The sequence below is a fragment of the Haliotis cracherodii genome, unplaced genomic scaffold (genome assembly GCF_022045235.1).
Source record: "Haliotis cracherodii isolate W230 unplaced genomic scaffold, xgHalCrac1.p SCAF_23, whole genome shotgun sequence".
NCBI classification, from domain to species: Eukaryota; Metazoa; Mollusca; class Gastropoda; order Lepetellida; family Haliotidae; genus Haliotis; species Haliotis cracherodii.
In genome coordinates, this window is record NW_027266279.1 from 1,166,724 (window position 1) to 1,178,665 (window position 11,942).

The 11,942-nt window shown below is 41.1% G+C and overlaps 1 protein-coding gene across 1 annotated transcript; it reads right to left on the minus strand.

Annotated features, from left to right (window-relative positions):
• Positions 1-1,706: 1,706 nt before the first annotated feature.
• On the minus strand, positions 1,707-8,459 carry LOC139471897 (flavin-containing monooxygenase 5-like). Its single transcript, XM_071254409.1, has 6 exons — positions 8,342-8,459; positions 6,565-7,020; positions 5,301-5,356; positions 4,299-4,689; positions 3,496-3,737; positions 1,707-2,054 (listed from the first exon to the last, which is right to left on the minus strand). Exons 1-6 carry the CDS (start codon positions 8,457-8,459, stop codon positions 1,707-1,709), a joined length of 1,611 nt encoding a protein of 536 aa, XP_071110510.1.
• Between the last annotated feature and the right edge of the window lie 3,483 nt (positions 8,460-11,942).

The following is an 11,942-nucleotide window of genomic DNA, read 5'->3' on the forward strand; positions in this document are numbered from 1 at the left end:
TTTGGACGGGATCTCTGGTCGTGAGTGAGTGAGTGAGTTGGGTTTAACGCCGCTTTGAACAGTATTCCGGTTATATACACGGCGTCTCAGCTTAATGTGGGAGGAAAGCCCAAGTAATGCAGGTCTGAGATGGTTACCACCTTGGGGCTGTTTATGGTTTAAATACGTAATACACTTGTCACCTGTGTCAATCATATTAATTTATCATATTTGTATGAGATTGTAATCATGAAATAACAAATAATAAATATTCATGACAAAATGCCCATGTTTATTGAATGTTTGATACATGTATTTCACACGACAGGAAGCTACAGACGAATGCTAAAAACAGAACGAGAAAACCATCGATTGTAACATTTTCGAAAATCCATGCTTTAGTTTGCTGACAGCCATGGGTTTAGTTGTATGTATCTCCGATGTCCTTCATAGCACTGAAAGCAATACATAGCGTGATATATTTCAATAACATTTTTAATATTTAAAATGACACTTTCTATGATTATTATCATTCCTATAGTGCCAGACTAAATTGTACGACATAATTGCATTACGCTGTACACGATGTAGCGGGATGCTAAAGACTAACCAATAGGAACAGCTGGCAGATACATTTGTGTTGTCAGGATATTTTTATTAATATATATTTGTTGTGTTGGTATGTTTGATTAACAGGCGCTTTATCATGCATGGTGTGAGCATGAGATGTATACTGAACAAAAGAAGTTAAGGATCAGGAATATTTGTGGGGATATGTTCTGTAGTGAGGACTGAGCCAATGATGGGTAATGCAGTAAATTGTTTTATCTTGTGAGAAGCTCGTGTCTGTGACGGGTGCATGGAATGGTCGGACCGTTGTGACCCTTTATGTTTTCATGGACTAGAATGTGAAATTTCTGTTTGTTGTTAAACGCCCCACTCAGAAATATTCCAGCTTTGTAAATAATCGAATCTGGACTAGACCATCCAGTGATTGACATCATGAGCATCGATCCACGCAATTGGGATACGATGACATGCACCAACCAAGTCAGCGAGCCTGACCGCCCGATCCCGTTAGCCGCCTTTTACGACACGCATAGTCACCTTTTACGTCAAACATGGGTTGTTGAAGACGTAGTCTACCCCGTATCTTTATGGTGGAAAAACAGGCACATGCAAAAATACTCCGACAGAACTACACATAGTGTATTAACTGTGGGCTCGTGATATATGATGTAATTTATTCACAAATTCTTAATCATAACTCTGTTTTCACAAACGACAATAGTGTTTGACATGTCAATGGATGGCGTATCAACCTTAAAGAACACAAATAAGATGTAAATAAAACTTGGTCACCTGAAAATATAAAATACTTTCAAAATATATATATGTCTTTAATAACCAACAAGCAAATTAAACACGTTCACGGTTTCATAAATGGACGTATAAGATACCTCTTTGGGACCGATTTAGGAGAGGGGGTGATTTTATCGAAAAACATAAATTGTCCCAGAAAATGCTTGAAAAAAATAATTATGTTTCAGATTATTGAAAAAAGAAGAAATTGTGTGCTTCCAAAATTTCGTTTCAAAATGATTTATTTAAAAAAAAAATTTGGTTCATAGTTTAATTAAGAACATATCTCTCATTTGCAAATATAGCTGAAAAAAATCTAGTTTCCATACAAAACAAATTGTCGGTCTCTTGATGTAGTCAACTCGTTAGAAACTCGACAACCAAAAATTCATTCCAAGGTATTTCCCAAGGGCTGCAATCACCATGACAACCAAAAAAGACAATCCAACATTCGCATATGAAGACACAGATTTGGGGGAAAGGGGTTTATTCCTCCCAACAGGTGTAGGCATGTACCCATCTCCCAGAGCCGCATCAATGGCCTTTTTAGCTCCACACCAGGTATGAGGCCCCCACAGACGGTAGTAATAGGGGAAGGCAGGCCCATAGTAGTACAGGTAGGCGAGTCGGGGTCCGGCCTTGATCAGGTCCCACCAGGACGGGGCCACACCCAGTTCCGCTGCCATCTCGTCTCGGATGACGAGATTTGGGATCTATTTAAAAAAATAATGATAATATTAAAGTAATTAGACGCTGTATTAAGTTTTACAAAAATCTGGTATATGTCAGGGTTCTGCATGGGGTGGTAGGGGATCCTAGTGGTTAAAGCGTGGTTAAAGCGTTGACACGAGGAAGAACAGGATCCGATTCGCTAAATGTCCCCGTGATAAGGCTTGGCTATTGGAAAAGAGTTAAGAGAAATAACTCGCCCACACTCGCAGTTGTGTTCAATGGTTGACCCGAACGTATACCGTCCAACTATAAAGGCATGCATTTCTGTTACGTGTTACAGCGAGCATATTTTGTATGTACTTTGATAATTGAATTCATTTGGAATGTATAATCAAACGTTACCAAACATCACACAAATATTTTCCTGTAATTGTATTGCAACCCTGTGTATATTACTCAAGGTGCGACGAAGGGCTGTGGTATCTAACTGTCTCTACTGTTGTCACGTGGTGCCGCTGTGCGATTTTACAGACATCTGTAGACAGGAACCCAGTTTCAGACGTTTCAATCAATGTCGCGATTTCCAATTTAAGCCAATTTACATTCGATGTATGATAGCTGTGTGTCAGTTGAATGAGAAAGCTTGGATATTAATTATTGTAAAGAGGAGATATGGTTTAACTGGTCCCCACCATCGACTGGCTTGTCTGGTCCAGCCTCAAATGTCTCGAAGAATCTGCTATAGCCCCACCTGATGTAGCGGGTATTACGATGAAGCTGAACACTACACACCCATCGAAGCATCTTAGATTTCTTAACCTATTCCAAGAAACCTTATTGCGATACATATATTCGACACAAAGGATTGTTTTAGCTTAATGACGTTCAGATGTTTAAGAGGTACATAGATAATCGCATGTTATAGATGACAACGACTTTAGAGAAAGGCACAAGCTCGACTATGACAGCCATCCAATTGTGGATTATGTGGCTACGGAACAACGAAGAGGCTGAAGATATACCACAGGAACCCGAAGTTCAGATTAATATTATGAAAATATTGTGTTTTTACCATCTAACACTCACAATATAAAAACACCAGGAGTGAAAAGCGATCACGAAAATTGCAACCGAATCGCCAATATCGTGTCACCCATAAAAAAAAATCAAAACAATCTGGAATTTTAGGGTGATACAGTCTCAGTTTAAATTTGACTTGTAGTTGTTGGTTTAAACGCACTCCATACCGCATACATGTATGTGCCTTTACATAAGTGTTCTTCACTATAAGCAATGCCACGAAGACAAGAAGGAGCAATGGAGTTGACATAACATTAATTATTTTAATCAGATCTTCGGAATCCTATGGTCATATTGAAGTAACTACTTTGGTCGTAACGCCACTTTGAACAACGTTACATTACAGCATGACGTCGTATGACGCAAGTCGTAACCTTGAGATGCGTGACAATTGATTCTTGCCTTATATTTATAACATCCAAAGTTCTGCAAGATGCTTTGGTTCCATCGTTCCACATCCTTCATCATGACGTTGTAGGGCGGGAGTTTGTGTCTTCCCGAGAACACTCGCGCTGCTAGTCGGCCTTGAACTTCGACCAAGGCCGAAACTGTGGCAGCTGATTGAAAGCATCCGATCAGTGCAAGGGTTTGATGAGGCAGCGTCAGTGGAAACGTCATCTTATACAGGTACAGCTTGTCTTTACCTGGCAACATGCATTTAGGGTCAAGGTGAAGGTCATCAGCAAAATGTATATTTTCCTTGTAAATATGAACAATTATACTGATGCAGCTATGTCGACAACAGTGGTCTGTAGTTTGGAATACCTGATATCCTTGCCATCGATGTGGATGATATCTTACAACCAGGCAGCCCTAAATCAGAATTTGTCTTCCTTTCTGAGCACTTTAATTTCCAATTACCAGAGTTCCTGTTTATTTGCCCATTCGTCCTATTTCTTGGCCTACTTTTACAAAGCGATCTCAGCGAAATCTATGTTAAAAATGTTCTAACGGTAGTTTATAAAGCGGCAAGATCTCTTCTGCAAAAGGTGCTGTTAAAGTATTGTTGGGTCAGATCCTGCTTTGCCCATGTGAAACAGATGTGTCACTCACTCTACTAGGGCACAGGTACCCAGAGGTATAAACTTCTTATGCAGAGTTGCGTCCCTTAGCATATACCCGGACTCGCTGGTGTCGCAGGTCTACAAAGCTCCATAACTGTGTTTCATAGTTTTATGTTGTTCTCAAGTGCCTCACTCACTTACCTCCTCTTGCTTCGTCGGACAGGAAGCTTTGTCCTCGTCGATAACCCGTTGCAAACAAAATGGCATCAATGTCCTTGAGAACTGTACCGTCCTCTAACTCAGCCTCGTTTTCACCCACACTCACCAACCTGCCTGCTATCTTCACACGACCACAAGCAATTTGATGGTATATTAGATCATTTATCATCTGTGTAAGATCTGGGACTTTGTCAGCGCTGGTTATACCAGCGGCTGAGTGATTTAAGCGTGAATTAGCTATTGCACAAACAACGTTGCCTAACGTTTTTTTATTCCTGATATTAGACCTCCTTTGTGTGACGTATCCAAGGGGCTGACCTCCTTCCAGCAGGCGAGGGACTATGTAGGTTCCTTTACCGACACTCAAGTAGACCTGCAAGAGAAAGAAGAGAACAGCACAGGCACATGGGGGACAGTTTTGTATTTCAAATGTAAATATTTTAGAAGAATCGAATCCACGAATTTGGAAACCTTTAAAATCCGAGTTTGTCGTGGTTATGTCGAACAGAAAACAACGACGTGACAGCAACAGTTCATGATAAAGAGGAACTGTACGGGGACATTTTAGAAATGACGCTGGAGTAGCCGTGAGGAGAAACTGTCGAATTTGCGAGGCAGTCAATCATTTTTGATGAGCACATTTTTTCTCATTTCATGTCCAGTGAACACATTTATTTACGGTGTAAATTCTGAGGTCATATTGATTTTTTCCAGAATTCTTCCAAGGAGATCCCAATACCCTAAAAAAAATCATTATCAATATTTGGCATGCATGTAAAATGGTCTGAATCTTACAACTGATGTTTCTTATGATTTTGGAAACTGTGTCTGACTCCTTTTTGTTTGATCTCATGCAGTGTCTGAAACCTTCATGGGTAACCTTTTTTTCAAAACAAGTGATTAACACTGCATAATGATACTCATTTCAAATTGTCTCTTAGCTACCATGCGTTTGTCAACGCATATCATTCACTTTCAGCATACCTGTTTTGCTACTTGGGAAACTATCACAGCCATATCACCCGCAGAATTCCCAGTGCCTAAAAAGAGACATAAGATATGGGCCTGTATCTTTCAACAGGGACTCGGTGTCACAAAATAAACAACCCCACGGATTATACTCTTCTGCTTATTTTCATATTTTACTGCCAATGTCTGAGATCATTTATTAAACATGGTCCTGACAAAGGCCCAGATCACGGAGGTCAGCCTTTATTAGGACACCTTAAAGGGCTCACATGGCTCCAGGAGACAGTTATAAGCGGAAAGTTGCGTTACTTTGAGCATTACGTCACGGAATAATACAATACGTTTCTCTATCATCCGTGAAAACGTTCGCCCTTCTTTGCGGTGTTAACGGCTATTTTGAACCGACATATCTAGCAACGGTTTGGTTCCAGCGAGCGCGATGACCAACGAACGCACAGGTTACAAACTTCAAATATTCCTCGTGCAACACGTGCTACAGCCGTGCCGCCATCTACACCCCACATTACTGCAATCTAAGGCATTATCATACCTCCATGTCAGAGTGATGAGATCTGATTGGTTCACGTGATCTAGATACAATACCATTAATATAATTCCGGGAGAATAAAATACCGTATACACCGCCACGAAGAAGACAGGCTCCACGTGGATTTCTGAGCGGGAGAATGAATCCCTTATACCCGCTTCGAGGCAAAAGGCCGCACGCTTTTTCTGACTCGGTGAAATTCAAGTGACGAAGCACAAGTTAACCTCAGCTCAATCGAACATATGTTTTCCATCAATTTTGATTTATTTTAATTCTTTAACAATGGCACATTAAGGTAGATAAGATAAATTCGTTGTAGCAGTATCACTCGGGGTATATGTGGTTTTGTGTAGGTTTTATCAGTCGAGGCGAGTGATATAAAACCTGACGAGGGACCCATAAAACCACATATACTCCGAGTGATACTGCTACAACCTATAATGGAAGGGTTCTCAAATATTCATGCACGGTGTAGCGCTCATTTGAAGTATTACGATGCAAATCTCTGCGTTAAGTTGCGACCCATTGTCGACCTTGGAACTGTTTGTGGTGAGATTCGCCCCGATAATGACCCTTTGGCTGTCAGCACCATAGGCGTGGTCATGGGTTTCACCAAAGGGGCAAACTTGGTCGCGTTGTCTTCACCCCCTATTTTATGCTTAACACAATGATTCTACTGAGTATTGGTCAAACGGCATCCAATCTAAATCAGCCTCTCACTGTGTAACATACCAACAACCAGCACTCGCTTGGCCTTGTATTTTGCCCCATCCTTGAATGTTTTTGAGTGTTCTTTGGATCCTTTAAATGTCTCGAGTCCTTTAACTTCAGGTATCCATGCTTCACAGAACCCGGAGCACACGATCACACAGTCATAAACATCCCGATAAATCGCCTTTGATGCATCTGTCATTTCAACTTCCCATCTACCTGTGACCTCATAGTCACCGGACTTCCGGATGTGGAGAACTTTGGTTTTAAAATGGATGTACTTCCGGAGATGAAACTTCTCGCAGTAGAGGTTGAGATATTTGTGAACCATTTCGTGGGTCGGAAAGGGCGGGAAGTCTCTTGGGTATGGAAAGTCACTGAAGCAGAACAGGTCTTTGGGTGAGTTGGTGGTCAGAGTGTCGAATGCCCGCGCACCCTGGCCATCTCTGTATCTCTCTGTGTAGTACCATATTCCGCCTACAACATCACAACAGTAGTTTTGGATGTAAGCGTTTTGTTTGTTTGTTGTTTAACGCCGCACACAGCAATATTCTAGCTATATGATTTGTTTGTTTGTTTGTTTGTGTTTTAACGCCGCACTCAGCAATATTCCAGCCGTATGATGGCGGTCTGTAAATAATCGAGTCTGGACCAGACAATCCAGCATCGATCCACGCGATACGATGACATGCATCAAACCAAGTCAGCGAGCCTCACCACCCGATCCAGTTTGTCACCTCTTACTACAAGTATGGTCGCTTTTTACGGCAAGCATGGGTTGCGGAAGACTTAAAAGAACCCGGATCTTCACGGGTCTTACATATAAATTACTTTCTATATCTTTATGGAAACACATGACATTTTGTGGGAAATTAATATCGGACAATAAACCGGTTGTAAGAATGTTTACGTCTATACACCATACACCCAAGCTTCGGTCTCAAGGACAAGGGTAGTGGAGTGGCGAAGGTGTTTGCCCGTCACGCCGAAGGCCCGGGTTCGGATGTCTCGTCGCCGTGATGTTGCCAAAAGGATAAAATTGCTATTCAAGCTTACAACTATACACAATTACCAACTTTTGAGGACAATTTAATGTCTTGGTCCAGAGAATTAAAAGGGTGGCGAGGTGAAAGGAGGTTTAACGTCGCATTCTAAGGGATGAAAGGAAATGTGGTTTTGAATAGAAGTAGGAAGTATGGCTTTGGGTTTATTCATACCCCTACAACTATAGTGCGAAATAGTGATTGAGTATTGTTTTACGCCGCTTTAGCAATATTCCAACAATATCACGGCGGGGGACACCGCATATTGTTCCCATGTAAATATAAAGAGAATGAAGAACGAAGCGTTAGAACAATGAAGAACGAAACGTGGTTTATTTAGGTAATAAACGACTCGTGGTCGTTGTTTATCGTACACTAAAACACTGCTGGGAGAATAAACCATGAGGGGCTCAGCGACATTGTATTCTACGAAAAACAACGACCACGAGTTGTTTATTTCTTATATTTGATGACAGCATTAAGGATGCTGCTAAAATGCGCTTTAATAATAATTACCCACATTTTAATAATGATGACTCCCTAAATAGAATCCTACCTCGGAAAAGTCCATTTTACGAACAGGTGGGTTAAATGTTTATGAATTGTTTTCAAAAAGAAACATTGTGTCAATTTCATCCCTAAATGAATGACATCACTGTTGTTGAATTATTATATATATTTGAGAAAAAGACATTTCATAAACAATTTATGATTGTTTACACCAACTGAGACAAGTTGATGAACTTTTTTCTTACCGATATCATCGAACTGTTCCAGACACACCGGCTCCAAGCCTTCTTCTAAACAGGACTTGATGGCCGCTAAACCCGAGATCCCGGCTCCAAGGATAACCACTCTCTTCCTGGAGCCCATAGTTATGACTGAACTATTTTCATGTCCGTAGCTTTATATGAACCGTGCGATGTTTTCATTAAATCTATCCCGAACACTATTCTGTCTCTATGAAAAGATATGACTAAAATGTATGTTCATGTGTTTTGTGTGTTGTTTCAACATATGGTATATAAACAAACATATCGATGTACATATAGTAATAACACATTGTATACCTTAAATGCAGAATAGTTATTTTTAATATCTAAACTTCATAAGCGTGTATACTAAATGTGAGATTATATGTTTTAGAAACTCTTCGTAATGAACATATTTTAATAAATGTATAGGATTTTCATCTAATATCCTCTTTGATACCAGACGTGTTACCTGGTCCTTAGCGAAGTCATCAGAAAACAATAAAAAATATATGATTTTGAACACAATATGAACAGAAATCTGAATTGTTATTGTATGATGGGACTGCTAAATGACGTGTCTATCTCAAATCAGCATAAATGGCATGTGTATCATACGAGAGTGTATTATTGATAGATATAGCAGTCTATATTAATCCACCAACAACAAAGTTTGTAGCCCGGGTCGAAGAATATAGTCTTAATATACAGTGATCCCAAACATCAACAACTTCATTCAACCTTACCCACTGATTGTGAAATCAAACATCAAATACATCCACTGTAAAAGTAATAATGCTGTGTGTATCATTAAAAGTACAAAAAACAACCATTCATGCAAGCCACACTCCAACTGCGCGATGGTATGGTCAGTCAAAAACAACCCATGTTTACTCCACGGTAGGATCGAGGTCTGCCTAATATAGGCGTTTCGAGGGATTGAGACAGTGAGTGACTCAATGAACGTTAGCTCAAATCACACTCCTTTTTTTAAGTTTATATATTCCTACCCGGCAACGCGGCTGCAGGGACCTCGTCCCCGCGTTATTCCGCAGACAAAAAATATAAATTCTGCGATCAATTTGTGTAAATTCTGCAACCACATTTTGATAATTCTGCACACAATTCTACAAACTTTAAAGTGAGCGAGTGAGTATGGTTTTACGCCGCTTTTAGCAATATCACGGCGGGGGACATCAGAAATGGGCTTCACACATTGTACCCATGTCGGGAACCGAACCCGGGTCTTCTGCGTGACGAGCGAACGCTTTAACCAATAGGCTACCCGACCGCCCCGAATTGAGACAGAAAACATGTGTCTTTAAGAAGGAATTATTAATGTATTAATGAAGCAGCGTGAGGGATGAATTACAAATATCATTATATTTACAAGTGATTGTCTTATTTATAGAAACAGATCCTCTGTCACAATTTCAATATTACCTCTGCCAGTCATTGTCGCGTCCAAGATGATTGCACTTATATAGCGACGTGTATGTGGCTGCGTGTACTAGTCCGGACTGATGCCGATTTATAGGCACACATAGATACCATGCCGCAGTTTAACATGAATACCTCACTCAGACAAAGGATACCGACTATGAGCCGACCAGTCCTTGTTTTAGCCCCTTAATGCCGAGCGCCAGGCAGGGTATCAACAACTTTGTGTACAGATGGACTTGAGGTGATGTGTTTGCAATTATTGCCAACCCGCCATTGCCTATTACGTAACCTCTTTTTGTCCTACACACTAGACTGGAACAATCTCCATTTGACTATTATACATAATGCCCTTAACATAACACTAAACAAGGACACAATCACGGCAACAAAATATTCATTTGAAAACAATATGAAGTACATGTGGTTGGTTTAAGCATTCGAAACATACTTGTGAAGAGAGGGAAACATATGTTTTATTTTTGAAAACTGATATTGGAAACAGGTTGCTTCAAGTCTAGGACATACCAACAACCCATGCTGTGGTATCTGCAGAACAGATAAGAAATAATTTCCATCAAAGTGAAACATATCAACAGCGACAAAATATGTGCATGCATAATGGCCATTTAGTTGAGGTTATATCTGTGTGATAGTTCCTGTGTCATGCGATGACCATGGTGATAAGAACGACAATGATGAATATATTCTTTTAATAATATATTAATACACTCTATAAATAAATATAAAGTGCGATATAAGTTGGCAGTACACTGTATGGAGCGTATATCATGAGGTAGAGACGACAGCAGCTGTCTGACACACACGTCATGTCAAACTACCATTGCCACATGTGACATCAACTCTGTCGCTGTCTGACACTGTGCAACAGCTGGTACTGTGAGTCAACAATATTCATCGCGCAAAAAGATCCATATAATATGTAGCTCACATATATGGGTATTTTAAACTTACTGAAGTTCGAAAGAAGTAAATTCAAAACACCAACCCGTCATATGTACTTATCATCCTGTCACAAAAACACAGGAACACCAAAAATGCAGGAAAAGGTGAGTTCCAGAACGTTCAGCCATGACCTTCTGAACACATATAGATCGTCCAGATACCATTTTGTGGACCATTACTGTAGTACAGCTTCAAAGGACGTAACAGATACCTACGCTCTCTTCACAATTTGGGATGGGTGGAGGGATGCATTCGCTTGGGCCAAAAGACGAATCAACGATACATTTCCAATAGCATCAGCTGTTCCAATTGGGTATATTACCACATGTATAGCTCTTGAACAGTTTCTGGATCGCTAGCATTGACAAAATGTTAATACTGCTTCCATGAAGATATTATTGGTAGTCGTATTTCTTTGTCAGTACTTGCTTGGTCTGCATTTTATACGTTCCTCCATCGTTCTTTCTTTAATATCAGACAAGACCCGTGAGGATTCGGGTTAGAATAGGCCTACAACAACCCATGCTGGCTATGCTGGTCGTAAGAGGCGGCTATGCTGGTCGTAAGAGGCGGCTATGCTGGTCGTAAGGGGCGGCTATGTTGGTCGTAAGAGGCGGCTATGCTGGTCGTAAGAGGCGGCTATGCTGGTCGTAAGAGGCGGCTATGCTGGTCGTAAGAGGCGGCTATGCTGGTCGTAAGAGGCGGCTATGCCGGTCGTAAGAGGCAGCTGTGCTGGTCGTAACAGGCGGCTAGGCGGCTATGCTGGTCGTATGAGGCGGCTATGCTGGTCGTAGGAGGCGGTTATGCTGGTCGTAAGAAGCGGCTATGCTGGTCGTAAGAGGCGGCTAGGCTGCTATGCTGGTCGTAAGAGGCGGCTATGCTGGTCGTAAGAGGCGGCTAGGCTGCTATGCCGGTCGTAAGAGGCGGCTATGCTGGTCGTAAGAGGCAGCTATGCTGGTCGTAAGGGGCGGCTATGTTGGTCGTAAGCGTCGGCGAGGCTGGTCGTAAGAGGCGGCTATGCGTCTCTTAAGAGACTTACGGATTCTGGCTCACTGACTTGGTTGATTCATTTCATCGTATCCTAATTTCGTGGATCGATGCTCATGATATCAGTCACTTGATTGTCTGGTCCACACTCCATTATTTACAGGCCGCCGTCATATAGCTGGAATATTGCTAAGTGCGGCGTTAAACAACA